Source organism: Punica granatum, chromosome 5 (genome assembly GCF_007655135.1).
Source record: "Punica granatum isolate Tunisia-2019 chromosome 5, ASM765513v2, whole genome shotgun sequence".
NCBI classification, from domain to species: Eukaryota; Viridiplantae; Streptophyta; class Magnoliopsida; order Myrtales; family Lythraceae; genus Punica; species Punica granatum.
Window position 1 is genome coordinate 24,888,938 of NC_045131.1, and position 16,395 is coordinate 24,905,332.

Below are 16,395 nucleotides of genomic sequence, written 5' to 3' on the forward strand. Positions count from 1 at the left end.
GTCCGGTCATTTTACTATTTTCCAATCAGTCTTTGGATTTTTCAGAATTTTTCAAGCATCCCAAATAACTTTCTAAGTTGTTTCAGTTTAGTCCCAGGGACTTTTTCACCTTTTTTTCAGATATGCCCCGATATTCAAAATTTCTTTTCAATCAAGTCCCAGTCATTTTACTATTTTCCAATCAATCCTGGAATTCCCAGAATTTTTCAAGCATTCCAAAGAACTTTTCAGGTTGTTTCAGTTTAGTCCAGGGGCCATTTTTCACCTTTTTCAAATCTGTCCAGAACTTTAAAATTATTTCCAATCAAGTCCCGATCATTATACTATTTTCCAATCAGTCCTTGGATTTTTCATAATATTTTTAAGCATCCCAAATAACTTTCCAAGTTGTTTCAGTTTAGTTCCAGGGCCTTTTTCACCTTTTTCAGATCTGCCCCGAATTTTAAAATTTCTTTTCAATCAAGTCCCAATCATTTTACTATTTTCCAATCAGTCCTGGAATTCCTAGAATTTTTCAAGCATCTCAAGGAACTTTCCAAGCTGTTTCAGTTCAGTCCTGGGGCCATTTTTTTCGTTTCCAGATCAGTCCAGATTTTCAAATTCGTTTCAAACAACTCCTAAGACATTTTCAGAAATTTTACATAGTCCCCAACTTTTCCAGAATTTTCAAATCGGTCCCCAAAACGTCATCCGAATTTTCAAATCAGTCCCTGCTCTTTTAAAATCGTTCAATTCAGCCCCTGGACATTTTCTATAAATATCCGACCCTTTCCCACTTGGATCACCCACCGACAATGCATGTGCCCCATTTAAATATTTTATTTTTCTAATTATATGTATACAGCGTGAACATGTCAGAAATTAGAGTTTATCGAGCGGTCAACTAATGGCTATCTCGACAACTCGAAATCCGTAGACCAAAGCATTCGGCAAATTTCTAATTAACCTAAAATTCTATATACGGGATAATCGGGACGTTAAATTTGGCTAAATTAAATCACTAGACTCTTTTAAATAAATTATACGAATTGATTAATAATCTGTAATCGCGTCGACAGTTCAAGAACTATTAGTCATGCCCTTTTCAAAATTCACAATTTCAAAAGCACCGAGATACGTACAACGTAATCTTTATTTTCATGCACACACATATTTACCGATTCAAGGGCATGATTACCGGTTCTTGTCCTGCCGTCACTCTAGTGTAGGTTTGTGTTTAGAACGGGGTTAGAACATGGGAAAACAGATTAATCACAAACTCGGCATAATCAACATGGGGCAAATAGTCAAGTAGAGGGTTAGGTTCTGGGTTTTAGGTGAAAACACTCTTAATCCGTAAAAGCCATATTGACACGATATAAAATAATTTAAAAATAACCCACACATTCGAGACTTGACTACAGACGTCATGTCTATCGGGTCCGTTTTAAATAATGTCGAATGCTACATACCTTATCCATCATCCCTTTTTTTTTTTAAGGTATGATTTGTATGCCAATATACCCCGGTTAATAATCAGTTAATTCACGTAAATTCGGCGATAATAAGAAACCTCATTGTTTGTTTATTTGAGCTTGCTTGATTACATTTTGCACTTGTTTGTTATGCGGATCGAGCCCGATCCTTTAGGACTCGATTCACACTGGGTCTAATGCCCATAACCTTCGATCACGGGGTCCAATACCCCCATATACCGAGTGCGCATTTAATTTAATTTTCGGTCTTTTCCAAACCATACGGTGAGCATGAGTGAAATAATGGCCGAACGCAAACCGACCGGGATTTAGTCATTGTAGCTTGTCCTTTATTTATTTGAGAGAACAATGTAAGGGTTTATGATGTATATTTATTCATGTAATAATCTCGGTCGGAGAGTGGACGGTTCAAGTGTCTATTCGAATTTACGGTGTCAAAACGGGCGAGTCGAGTGCAACCTTAAATCATGCGGTAAATAAATAAAATGGCAACCTTGCAAGCTAGAGTACCGAAAGGGCGTGTGGGATATAGGCCCTCACGTAATAGAACCCCCGAATTCGAAATTTTCAGTTCCGTACAGACCATTGCCTTAACATACTAGGTGTATCCCATACCCCTAGACCCGGGCGATTCACCGGCTCTCGACCTTCGGGTCGTAAACAAGTAGTGGCGACTCCTTCTCACGTGCGTTCGTCGTGCGTCCTCGGGAATGTGGACTCTCCCAAGCCGCGTTGCATTTAGGCGCGTGCATGCGTGCCCCGACGAGACGAAATTTGGGTGCGCCCACATATCATGCTTGAAAAGTTGAAAAGGACCCACACAACATCTTGGAAGTAAAGGGATTGAGAGAGATGAATCTGGAGATCGAAAGGCAATTTTTCGATGTCCAATTAGGCTTCCTAAAGCTCCAGCATAAGACAACAAGACTTATGACCATGTACAAGCAGTTCACTGAATTGCTTCATCATACTGGAGTCAGTTGGGATGAAGACACCAACACTATCAAGGTGAGTCCCAATGTATGTGATAAATTTATCAAGGTACAAAGCTTCCTTTAAATACATATGTGTTTCTCCTCTGTTTATTACATTTGTTTGCTGCCTTTGTATTTACTCAAATAGCTTGTTCAATGATCTTTTTGCAACGTGCTAAAGAATAAGGCCTTCAAGACATTCTGAACCAAAGGTTGCAAGAGCTCCAAACTGTTGAATGAACTTTTTAGCTCATCAACTGCTACTGGTGTTCTATGCATCTCCTCGACCGATCTATCGAGGACTTCTGACGAGGATCGACAAGTGCTGGAGGAATTCCTATTAACATCCAAATAACAGCAGAAATAACCCGTCAACCTCGAAGAAGGCTCTAACGAGAGTGATGACCCGATCCATGTGGTTTAGTGCGTAAAAGGCAATCCTCGACAAGCTCATAATTGTAGGAGTGTATGGACTTGTTCAAAGCCCCATTTCAAACCCAAGCCTAAGACCACCCCACCTGAGTCCAAGAGAAGCAAGTCGGTGTCTAGCTCTGAGAAGCTAGAGAAAAATAGCATTGAGGAAGCGATGGCGGAGTTGAATCAACTGAAACCGACAATCCTGATTGAAGAGTATATGGCAGGGAGCATAGCTATTATTGACGACAGAGTTAGGGGGTGTTCATGTATACCCGAAAAATTCAAGAAGGGAATGGCTACGCCGCCTTACTAGCTCTTGAATGAGCTCAGGATCCCTCTTTATGTTTATTGATATTGTTTGCAACAATCTCTTTTCTTTTTCTTAATTATGATATTCATTGTACTGATATATTTGTTATGTGTATTTGGATATTTGGACTTGAATAAGTGATGTTTGTTAGGTGTGCTTGGAAATTTTTATGTTGTATGTTTATGAGCTCTTTCGTTTTACCATTAACAACATGTTTATGAACTTCCTTCGACTGTTATAGGGGCGTATCCGAAAGACAATATGCCAAGAAATAACACTTCTTCACGATATGAAGATAGCTCTAGTGACGAAGAGATGACTATTAGGCAATGGTGATTCTTCCTTTTGATAATGCAAGTTACGGCGACTAAAGGAGAGAAATTAACAGGCAATGATGTGTTTTCTTGACAAGCATGGTGGTTTAGTTATATATTTCTAGTTTTATATTACCTTTAGTTATTTATCATTTTGTAGGAAAGCTTGGTGAAACAAAATGAATCACTATTGGATAAAGTGAGATCATAGACCCAGCCATGGCAGCACGATTGTAGCCAATCGAAGGTCATGGGCTACGTCTGGCGGCCATGGGTCGTCGGATCCAGGAGCCGAAGTGTTAGGATCGTGGTTCCAACCATGATTGATCTGCACCGATCTTAGTCGCGATGGACTTCCTTGAACCAGTCCTTTCCCAAGCCATCCGTTCGAGCTACCTCCAGCCCAGCGCAAACCTAATGATCACAACCAGACACCGGCGTAGTGGCGGCCATGATTAGCGGTAATAGAAAGAGGCGGCTGGAGTTTTGGCAGCTATGGTTTTAAGAAAGTGGTCAAACCTGGTATCTTGGATGGATTGGGTAGTTTAATGTTTTTTCAATCTGAATTCTAGTAACCGGAAGTTCAATTAGATCCCAAAAAATATAGTCGACTGGAGTAGGCCATTAATGAGTAAAACTCTCATAACGTAAATTTTTTCCATTCATATGACTCGAATTTGAAACCTTGTATAAGAGGAATAAGCACCGACTCTCTTGAACAAACGCACGTTATGATTGGATGGTTTGATTTTTAATTAATTAATCTTTATTTTTATTTTGAAAATTATATTTCTTTTTCATTATTAATAATTGAACCAGTCGATTTGGTCTGAAAATGATATGAAGTAGGATCGATCTATTCTCGGGTGCAACCGTGTCCTCGAAAAGATCCGTGATCGAAAAGATAAAATGTAATGAGTGGGAATCTACATGTAATAAAAATATTAACTGGTGTGTGATCTACATTTCATTTATTGAAATCCAACTATTGAAATAAAAACAACTACAACGGTTATTTTTTTCCAATCAACCGTAATAGAATCTCCAAAAAATTAAATAGTTAATACGTAGATTCTATCTAAAGAGTTAATATACTTGTCAAGAGTTCTCTAGATGAATGATTAGTTGAGAAGTAATCGTATTAAATGTACCAATCATATCATATAATACCGTCTTCCTTTCCCCATCGGGAGAGTCAAAATTTCACTGACCGTATCATTAAAGAGGTCATGAGTTTGATCATCAGTCATAAGATTTATGTACCCTTTATTTAAATTTATTTTATTTCTTTATATTAGACCTACTTATTTCTCTTATTACAAAAAAAAAAGAGTGTTTTTTTTCATGGGGGCTGAACCGATCAAGTAGCGCCAGTCACCAGTCACCAGTCACCATTGAAATTCCAATTTGAGAGGTCTAAGTCAGAACATCTTCCAAGGCACGTAGAAGTACAGGTCCCCACAATTTGAAAAACACTACTTCCAACCAACCAATAGAATACAAATTCTTCTCCCTCTATAAATACCATATCAGCCATTCGAAATCCTTACTTGTACCAGTTGATACATTTTCACTCTTCACTTAATACTTTCCTAAGATTGAACATAGTACATTATAATAGTACTCTCAATAGCACTACAATGGCTTCTCAAAGCAACATCTCCTCCATTGCCAATTCCTTTGTCATCACGCTCTTCATCCTATCCATTCACGCCTCATCCCAAGCCTTCTCCCGTCCCATCCTCACCAAGGATGAGCACATGTTGAAGAAACATGAACAGTGGATGGCCCTACATGGGCGTGTCTATAAGAACGCTATTGAAAAAGATACCCGTTTTAAGATATTTAAAGAAAACGTTAAACTCATAGATGCCTTTAATAATAACAATGGCAACGGTTCGGATTTTAAATTAGGTTTGAATGTATTTGCCGACCTTACAAACGAGGAATTTTGGGCTACTTATACCGGGTATAAGAAGAAGCCCACCAACATCATGTCCAATTTGGAGGCAAAGCCATTCAGGTATGGAAACTTCACCGCAGCACCGACTTCCCTGGACTGGAGAGCCAACAGAGCAGTCACTTCTGTCAAGGATCAAGGAGAGTGTGGTAAGCATTTTATAAATTCTTTTAATATATATTATTACATCACATTACAAAAGATATAAGATCTTTTTTCTTTTAATGATGAGAGTAGGCCAATCCTCAGCCTAATGGGTCAAAGTAATCATGTTTTGGCGATAACATTTGTTCTAAAGTTCTTAACCTTTTCTATATCTAGCAATAATAAAAAGATAAAATTAAGGATTTGCTCCTTTGATTGTCCCTAGAAAGTCATCGTTGGATATTGACATATTTCCTGACTGTTGGAGAAAAAGTGTCCGTGGGAGAGACAATTTGTCCCACACCTGCTAGGAAAAGAAAAATGAGACTCTTAATATGAGATAATGGATCAGTCATCCATAACTTTTTAGATTCCATATCGGTTTAAATCCGAATTAAGTCAATTTACTTAAAAACTTATCAAACTTGTATTAAAGCCTAAGGTTACAATCCTGGGCGTGTATGGGGGGATTCGTATGACCTGTAGGCTCGAGTGTAAGCGTAGCATGCGCAGACACCCATTTTGTTTGATGTCGGGATTTCGAAGTAAACGATACCATACGAGAGTGGGATGTTGGATAAAAGTGATGGTGGTAGAAAAGACAATTTGTCCCACACCGGTTGGAAAAAGAAAAATAGGGCTCTTAATATAAGACAAAGGTCTAGTTATCTATTTGGTTAAGCTTTTGAATTATAAATGGGCTTAAACCCGAATTAGATCCTTTTTTTTTAATTTATCCGACTGGTATCAAGCCCAAGGTTACAATCGTGAGCGTGTATGGGCGGGTCCATACGACCATAGGCTCGATTGTAAGCACAGCGCGTGCCTCGAGGCAAGCACCAGTTGTGTCCGATGTCCGGACTACGAAATGACCGCGGATGTAATTAAGTCGTCATTATACACGAGTGGTCCCGTCTATAGGTTTAGGTCACGTGATACGTGTGAGACGACAAGATACCACGTGAGAGCTGGATGTTATAGAAAAAGTGGCGGTGGGAGAAGACAATTTGTTCCACATTGGTTGGGAAAAGAAAAAAATGGAGCTCTTAATGTAAGATAAAGGCCTAATAATCCATTGGTTTAAACTTTTATGTTACAGATGAGTTTAAATCTGATTTAGATCCATTTTATTTGAAAATTTATCCAACGCTGACCATGTGCAGGATGTTGCTGGGCATTTTCGGCGGTGGCAGCGATGGAGGGAATAACTATGCTCAAAACAGGCAAGCTTATCTCGCTGTCTGAGCAGGAGCTGGTGGACTGTGACACGAGCATAAACGAGGGTTGTGAGGGCGGTTTCATGGACTACGCATTCCAATTCATCAAACGGAACGGAGGCCTCTCCCCAGAAGCCAATTACCCCTATGAGGGAGAGGACGGGAAGTGCAACAGCAAGAAGGCAGGAAAGAAGGCCGCCAAAATCACGGGGTACGAGGACGTGCCCTCAAACAGTGAGAAGGCATTGCTGCAGGCCGTGGCCAACCAGCCAGTTTCAGTTGCAATTGAGGGGGGCGGGTTCATGTTCCGGTTCTACTCCGGTGGTGTGTTCACTGGCTCGTGTGGAACTGAGCTGGATCATGCGGTTACTGCAGTGGGATACGGGGCGACCTCTGGTGGGACCAAGTACTGGCTCCTTAAGAATTCATGGGGTACTGGGTGGGGGGAGAACGGGTATATGAGGATCCAGAGGGACGTCAGTTCAAAGGCTGGGCTATGTGGTCTTGCTATGAAAGCCTCATATCCGACAGCATGAGATGGGTCATAAATATAATTAAGGTCTTATGTTCGTGAAGCCTGCATTGGTTTGCCTATAATTGTTTGCATGTCCTCTTCAGTAATGGTATTTCCAGAAATTAGTAGACAACTCATCTGATTACTAGGTAATAAAGCAGTGAAGAAGTCAACTAAGACTGAAATTGAAAGATTTATAGGATTTTTCATATGAATATTGTTGTGCAAAATCAAAGAAATTCTATAAGAATTTAAGTTTGTGTAAGCATCTTCGATTACATGTAAAGTTTGTGTAAGCATCATTTCCCAGCAACACATTTGTCCTTTTACATTATCGTATGCCATTCTACAACAGAAAATTAATCTTGCTAAATTGTATCATGCATATTTCTTAAAATAAAAAGAAAAATTCCTATTACAAGGAAAGTATATGAGCCTAATAAAAATAAACTGAAAGCTTAATAAAAACAAGGAAAATCCAAGAGGTATTATCTGTCTTCCATCCTTTGGGAGGAAGAGGTGTTCCTTGATCTTATGAAGAGGTAAAATCCGTGTCTCTCTTTAATATGCAATTCATTACCTCATCATATCCTCTCCAGAAGTAGGGGGTTCGAGAAGTTGAGCCCATGACTTGACGTACGGCACCACGATGTGGTATCTTGGCCCAATATCCGCAACATGGGGAACCCAAAAGTTTATTGTCCACTTTAGGTCTGATCCGTACTGTTTTGACCAAATGCCTCTTGGGACGAAGGGGTCTCTCTCCCTCTTATGAAGAGACCAAAACCTTATATTCTCTAATTTGAGATTGGGTATCTCATCGTGTGTAAATATGTGGTTAATTAAAATGGTTCAGTACTTTTTTCTTAAAGTAAAATTTCAAATTTAAGTACTATAAAAAAAAATATTCATGATTGGGAAAGTGATACCCTTTATTGCACAAATCGCAACTCAATTTTAAATAAGTTGGGGCATATTCATATTTCAAATATTCGGTGGTGCACTTTGAAAAGCAATTACTTCTTTCTTATCTGGACTTGAAATGTTCAAGGCTTGTATTCATTTGGCACTCCAAAACTCTATTTTTTTCCCTTTTTTTTTTTGACCATTGGCATGTTTGTCGTATATATAATCAGATGGTGGGAAGGAAAATGATTTGCTAGCTCATATCTAGAATGCAAGTTTAAAGTGGCTACAATATAGATATAGTCACCATGTATGGAAGCCATAAGTTCGGAAAATGATTCGATTAAAACCCTTAGAAAACGACATTCAATTGAAAGTAGCCCACAGAATAATTTGTTCTCCTCCCATTACCAACATCACATGAAATCCCATAGAGAAGCTAGTTGCCAGATTTGTTTTTCCTTTCTGGAATTAGATTAGTTAAACGGAGATTGTTGAATGCGCTAAAATTATAGACTTCATGATAATAAAACTTTCATCGAGCTTTCCACCGAAATTTTTTTTTCGGAGCATATGAAACTTGCGAGGACCGCGATACTTTGTAAACCCATGGGAAAAGGGAGAGAAAGGACCCTAGTATTACGCTTTTCATCAAAGTTGATTTCTTGAATCACTTCAACATTATTTAAGGAGGATATGGTAATCTTTTTTTCCTGGGAGACCACGTATGCTGCTCTCAGTGATTACTTACATAGATTTGATTTCTATTCGAAAATCGGTTAGGCCGTGATTACAAGATGCTTTCGGCTGTTTTCAAAAACTGCATCTCATTTTGTTAACGGCGCAATACCTCAAGGAGAATATTCAATAATTTAACTTTTGCTTAGCGTGATAAGACTCGCTTCCTCCGGCGATAACGTGGAATTTCTCACCATATAATTGGTTGAAGGATTGGATTTAACCTGGACGGATGACAGGAGAGTGGGCCTCTAGATCCGGACATATTCAGGCCGATCCACCATAGCTGACATATTACACACGGAATCTTTTTTCCAAAACTTTGGAGGAATCTTTTACCAAAAAAAAAAACCAAATGATAAAGGAATTCAAAAGAATCTTCTATATAGTTGGTGTCTTCTTCTTGAGCCTTTCACCAGAGAGCATCGATTGCGAGCGACTGATTTATGTCAGAATTCTGATTGTTCGGTTGATTACAACATATCGGAGTAAATATTGATGACAGAAGAGTCATTCGGTACGTACGTGTTCGAACTGTCTCTCTCTATCCTTTTTTTTTCTTTTTCTTTGGGGCGGGATAAACAGACAGAGCCTCATCTGTGAGATGGGCATGGAAGGGAGAGACTATTAATTATCTCCAAGAGATAAGGGTTAAGTCTGTTTGACGCTCGGTGGAATATATGGGTACCCGAAAGGTAAAAGAGTGGCTCCATTCGTTAACCAATTATGATAATAAGAGAATTAGTAGATTAGTTCAAATGGTTTGGCACTTGTTCCAGAAAATTTACGCTGCGAGAGTTCTGCCCCTTAGTGAGCCGATCCGACTCGAATAGATTAGTCGAGGTTGTAAGCACCTTGTTCCGACCAGGGCTAGGATCATCGCTCGGGGAGTGCATCGAATTAGAGAACCGACAAAGCACCTGAGGATTGCTCGTAAAAATACGGACCATCAAGAATAAATAAATAAGTCATCGAGTGATGAACACTTAATTTTGACTATTCGTGTTTATTTTCAAAATCAATACGAGTTAATTGGCAATACTTCTTTCTTCGTGGACGCGTGTAAAATGGATTTCGAAAACGTGACACTCACTCTCCGGGGTCATTGTTTTAAATCCAATTGCTAGTATTTTCACGTAAAAAGGCACGATAAATTTTCTATGATTAAAATCCATATTTTATCCAATAGGATAAGGGTTCGCGACGGAAAAATCGATATTCTCACGTAGCGAAAGTATTCGTGTCGGGGTGATTTCCAGTTAAGAAATATTTTTTCAACCCGATGATATTTTTCAATAATTTTTCCCTGCTCAAACTTGCTATAAAATCCTGAAAAGGGTAAAATTGAAAGATTTTTGAAAGTTGGAGAACATATGCGTTATTTTTGCCGGATCAAACCAGTTTAGTTCAATTGATTCAAGTAAGCTCCCATCGAGATGAAAATTTAGGATAGGAACGCGGTTTGCTCCCGAATCCCTGTACAAAGGCGCAGGTACTAACCGTGTCCGTGCGGTTAGTAATTGCACATGTCTGCCAATTGTCCCAACATATAGTTTTCAACAGCTGGATCCGGCTGGAGTTCTCAAATTTTAAAAAAGAAATTGCATTTTGGTCCTTGAATTATCGAAATTTACTAATCGACTTTCGACTACCCTTTTCCCTATAAATAGAAGGCTATTTTTAGAATTGTGGAATTTTGGCCAACTTCATGTACTGAGATTCTGCCAAAATAACACTAGAAATCACTAAATACACCTAAATTCTTACATGCATAGTCGGATTTGGTAAGCTTGAGAGTGATTTTCGTCAATTTCGAGCTCGAGAGTTCGAACTGCGTCAAACTAAGGTAAGATAAGCGACCTTTCGCCTCTACCCAGAATTGGGATGGAGCTCTTTAGCTCCCATATTGGTCATCTTGTGCTTAATCAAGATAGTTATATGTAGATTGGACTCATCAGCTACTAATTTGTGTGATTTAGAGCCTAATTATGATTAATCGGATAGTAACATGCTTAATTAGGATCAAACTCGACTAATCAATCTTGATTGTACTCAGGAAAAGATTACTTGCATGTTAATTGGGCTTGATTTGGTGTTAATTGAGTTGATTTATGTGTAATTAGATGTAATTAGTTGTAATTAGCTTGTATTTGTGCTAATTAGGTTCTAGTTGGGTTAAATCGTGCTTAATTACTCGTGGTAACATTCTGGTCGTGCTGTGATTTGGTCTAATTTGGGGTCAATTGGGTCTAATTAGGCTTAAATCAAGTGTGATCGGGTAAACCACAAACTTGGCTATGAGTAAATTAGCTTGATTAAGTAAAATTTGCATGAAATTGGACTTTTAATATTCTGTATTTTTTTTTTGTAAATTAGGTTTAGATGAGACATTTTGTTGATTTGTTGCTTGATTAAGACAAATTAGGTGGGATTAACTTCATGTTGTTTGGAATCCTGATTTAATTAGCTTTAATTAGTCCAAAATTGACTTCTTAAGCACGTTGGAAAAGTTTTGCTGAAGTGTTTTGAGTTCTAATGATCAATTTAGAGGGCGATTAGGCTTTATTAGGTGTTAATTATGTTGATTATTCATTCCCCTTGTGTGATAAGGCCTGATTGTGGCCTATTCCTTTAATATATGCTTCAATTGATGTATGGAGCTCATGAATGCATGAATGATGTGTAGGACAAAGTGGATTAGGGTCCAATAGAGTCCGATTTCGCTTAATTAGAGTCTAATTAGGAGTAATTATATCAATTTGGGTGAAATTGACTTAATCAGTGTTTCGACCTTAGGAATCGGAGAGTCTAATTAAGGGTCCGTTTGGATTCAAAGACAATTGATTTTAACTTTAACTTTAACTTTAACTTTAACTCAACACACTACACAACAAAAATACACATTTCCCAATTCAAAAATTTTAACTTTAATTTTAACTCAACACACTACACAACAAAAACACACGTTTTCAAAGTCAAATTTATAATCACATCTCATTTGTCTTTTTCCACAATCAAAATTAAAATCAAAGTAACTTTAACTCTGAATCCAAACGGCCCCTAAGTGTCCTTAGGCTTGATTAAGTGTAAATAGTAACAATTGAGTGTATGGCCAAATTTGTAAGTGCTAAATCGAGTCAAAATCGGTCAAACCGTGAAATTGACAACTAAACTTGTAATAATCATGTATATTTGGCTTAATTACATGGGCCTAATGGTAATTAGATACAATTAGGGTGTCTTAGGCTTTTTTTGGTTTTGGAGTTTAACTCCATTTACGCTACTCCATTTTACTCAACTTATCTTCAATTCAACAACATAATTATTACTTTTTTCATTTTGTTCAATTTTTTTTATCTTAATTGTCATTAATTCAATTTTTAATACTAAATTCTCTAAACTATTCATTACTTTTTTCACAATTCAACAACACAATCATTACTTTTTTTATTTTTTCCATCCACCTTATTATTACAATCCAATTAAATATATATATATATATATACATATATAATTGGAATGGAGTTGAGTTAAACTCAACTCCATTTCCAAACAACCCCTTAGACTCTTAAGAAGGTCCTTATGATCTTGAGTGCAGGTCATTAGGATCCAAGGTATCCTAAACCAGATTAAAGTCAACCATTTGACCGAATTGGATTAATAATTCGATTTTAGAGTGTAAATTGATTAAAAGGGGTAACTATATATATTGACACATGTCACGGGGATTAAACGTAATTAACCCATTAATTGAGTCTTAGAATCCAAATTAAAAGGTCAATTGACCATGAGGTGCTAGGATCATTTTTTTAGAATTTAGGGATTAATTAGCTAATTCATATAAATAAGGCCTTGTTGATAAAATCAGACAAAAATCGGAAAACCATGAATAAAAACAAGCAGACATAGGAAATCAGCTTAGAGCTTTTCTAAGTTATGGGCCCTATGCCCATTTTTTCTTTTCGGGCCTTAGGCCAATTTATAGGCCCACTCGATCCGTTGTGTGAGCGATTGGCTTGAATGTATGGCCCATATATGTATATTGGCCTGTATGTATAGCTCATTCATCTTTCTTGGCTGGAATGTGTGGCTTATCATCCAAGAGTCAGACTGTACACTTGTATATAAGCACATATCATGCGGAGTCTATAATTCATACTTTAATTTCCTTGTACATTTCACGAATATGGACTCGACCCTCGGATTAAATAACTCGACTTTAACGAATGAAAGTGTTAGAACTATGTCAGCATCCCATTTTGGTCCACCCTAGCAAAAGGAGGGCAAAATCGTCATTTGTCACTATTGAAAAAAAAAAACTTTCAAACGGTCAAACCGGTCAGATCGTGTCAGACCGGTCAGATCGGGATCAGAATTTCTGACGCGGGTCAGAACTTTCTGACCCTCCTATTTTTGCCCCTGTTCTTTTTTTTCTTTCCACTCCGCCCCCTCTTCTTTTCTTCCTCTTCCCATCCTCCCCCGCATTTCTTTCCTTCTCTTCTCTTCTCCCCCCTATTCTTCTCCTCTTCTTTCACTGACGTCCCTCTGCCACCTCCGACACGCCGCGGTTGCCCAACCACCTCGACCGCCTGCCACGGTTGACACGCTCGCCCGACACGCCACCGCTCGCTTCTCCAGCACGCTCCCTTGCCGCTTTCCCTCTCTCTCCGGCTCGATTTTCGCACAAAAACCCCACGGCCCCCGCTCGAGAAGGAGGGGATCTCTCGTAAAATCGACGCCCAATCTCGCCCTCTCGCTCTCGATTTTTCTCCCCAATCGACCCGCGACACTTCCCCGCACAAAACCCCTCCATTTCGTCCTCTCAATTCCCCCGATTTCCGGCGATTAAACTCGAAATCGCTCGTCGGAAAACTTGAAACCTCGCCGCAAAAAATTCAAAATTCCCCTCAATCCGGACCGGCCCGAGCCTCGTAACGCCGGTCTCGAGCACGGCGCAGCTCAGGCGGTGCTCGCCGCCGCCTCCAGCTCCCTCCTGCATCGTCGCCGCAGCGCCCAGAGACGGGAACCGCCGTTCTCGGCCGCCGGACTCTTCTCCTCCACCCAACTTCATCTTCTCCGCTCACACTCCTTCTCACGGGCTCGGCCCATCTTTTGGTTTGTGCAGGTCCAACCCAGCAGATTCGGCCCAGCCCGCTCTGCCCAGTCCAGCCGAGACGATCTGACCCGTTCCGCCTCGCCTCGGGTTCGGCCTGGAACGCGCGACCCGTTTCGCCAGCAGATTCGGCCCAGCTCCAACACCCGGCTCAGCTCGCCCGTGCTCCCGGCCCAGCGCGCCCTGCCGCGGCCCAACTCTCGCGCGTTCGGCCCAACCCACGCGCACGGCCCAGACCTCCCCACGCCCGGCCCGACTCGCCGGCCCAGCGCCCCCTTTGCAGCCGATCCGCACTGTTCAGACCGCCTGGTCTGGTCTGAACGCCTGGTTTATGGTTTAAACCGAAATTAGGTATATTATTCCAACTTAGTGACATGCGTAGGTCTTAATTCGTGAATAAATTTGCTGATTGCAATGATAAATTTTGTGATTGTCGTGTCGAAAATTTGAATAAAAATTTTTAAATAAAGAAAAGAATGACAAAAAATAAAATAATTGTTGTTTTAATTAAACCAACAAAAGCACGAATTGGAATATTTTAATTACTCGACATTAAAATCGGTTGTTTGGAGCGAGAACGAATACACACGAATCAATCTCATGTTCACTCGGCTTTAAGGGAATTAAATCAGTTAAACACATCAAAATTGGTTTAATTAATTATTCGGACTTAAAAATTGACAAAATTAAATTCCGTCGTGACTAACTTTGCTTATTCATGTGCACATGTGAATAATTGGATATGCTTTGATCGAAATCCTGCACGAATCGGCTAATCACGTAAACATGACATTAAAAGACACAACTCTCTTGCGTTCACACGTTCATCGGATTTCATTTACTTTGTCTGCTTCCGCTATCTTGTCTGTTTTCCTGTTTATTTATTGTGGGTCGAGCCCGAATTCCTAGGATACGATATACACGGGGTCCAACACCCTCTCTTATCAATCACGGGGTCCAACGCCCCACACACCTAGCGCGCGCAACCCGAGTGCGGAATCGGGTCCTGTTTCGACTTATCGCTTCGCTCCTAGTAGCGTCTATGTGGAAGACGACTCGGATCGAGTAAGTAAGTCGCGGCCGGACATGACCTGGGAGCTCGACCGATCCTACGGCTATCGAGAGAGTCACATGATTCTTTCGCCATCCGTTGGTTCGGTTGGACCCGACCCCCGGCTCTTTGAGCTCGCGTTGCTTTAATTTCGGTTTCGGTCACTCAAACCACACGGTGAGCACGAGTGGAATAATAACCGAACGCGAACTGACCGGGATCCCGTTGTTGTAAATTGTATTTTATTTATCCGAGAGAACAATGTAAGAGCTTATGTTGTACATTTATTCGTGTAAGAATCTCGGTCGGAGAGCGGACGGTTGGAGTGTTTTCTTCGAATTTGCGGTGTCAAAACGCGTAAGATGAGCGAAACTTAATTAAACGGTAATTAAATTAAAAATGGCAAGCCTAGACAAGGTAGAGTACCGATAGGGCATGCGAGATATAGGCTCGCATGTAACAGAACCCCCGAATTCGGAACCTCGGGTTTCGCAGACCATATGCCTTAGCAATTTGGTGTACCTCGTGCCCCTAGACCCGGGTAACTTGCCGGCCCTCGACCTTCGGGTCGTAAAATGGCAAGTGGCGACTCCTTCTCACGTGCGTCCTTCGTGCGTCCCCGGGAAGGTGGACACTCCCAAGCCGCGTTGCATAGGCGCGCGCATGCGTGCCCCGACGAGACGAAATTCGGGTGCGCACAAACTATTAGGAGCCTAGAATGGTACAAAAATTGCGAGTTATTGGCTTGCGGACCTCTAATCTCGTAAAAAAGCCCACAAACTCATTTATCTGGTTAGAAAGACCGAGTCAAACATAAATCCTTAGGTGGTTAGTATCATAATCCCGTAGGTGACTTAGGTGGCTCACCAGCCAAATAAAACGATGTGGTGGCAACTCAAATGCCGATTGGCTCCTAGGCCACGTGACCTAACAAATCACCTTAGCCGGTGGTAGAGGCCTAAACACCATGTCGTGCGACAGCCTAGTGACTCCGCTGGGGATCTACAAGAGGGCCTGGGCCTAGAATCCTCGGTTATTAAAAAATTGTAACACTAACTTTGTTTGACTGACCCTTTGAGTGCGCAATTTAAATTAGCACTACATACCTTTAACTAACCCTTTGAATGCGCAATTTAAATTAGCACTACTTATCAAATACTTTGGTCGATCCCGAACCAATGTTATTCTACTAGGATTAGATAGGGAGGCTTAGTACGGGGTACGCCCGTGTGAGGTTTCTCACCGGAAACGGTCCTGAACAA

General features: G+C 40.3%; 1 protein-coding gene across 1 annotated transcript; it reads left to right on the forward strand.

The window, feature by feature from the left end:
- The first annotated feature begins 5,024 nt into the window (after positions 1–5,024).
- Positions 5,025–7,659, forward strand: LOC116206805 (senescence-specific cysteine protease SAG12-like). Its single transcript, XM_031539607.1, has 2 exons — positions 5,025–5,599; positions 6,758–7,659. Exons 1-2 carry the CDS (start codon positions 5,131–5,133, stop codon positions 7,345–7,347), a joined length of 1,059 nt encoding a protein of 352 aa, XP_031395467.1. The 5' UTR covers positions 5,025–5,130; the 3' UTR covers positions 7,348–7,659.
- The last annotated feature ends 8,736 nt before the right edge of the window (positions 7,660–16,395 follow it).

Bases quoted from the DNA above. Each gene is read 5' to 3' on its own strand.
- LOC116206805 (XM_031539607.1), top strand. From the start codon at position 5,131: ATGGCTTCTCAAAGCAACATCTCCTCCATTGCCAATTCCTTTGTCATC. The intron at 5,600-6,757 runs GTAAGCATTTTA...GACCATGTGCAG, and splicing joins CAAGGATCAAGGAGAGTGTG to GATGTTGCTGGGCATTTTCG.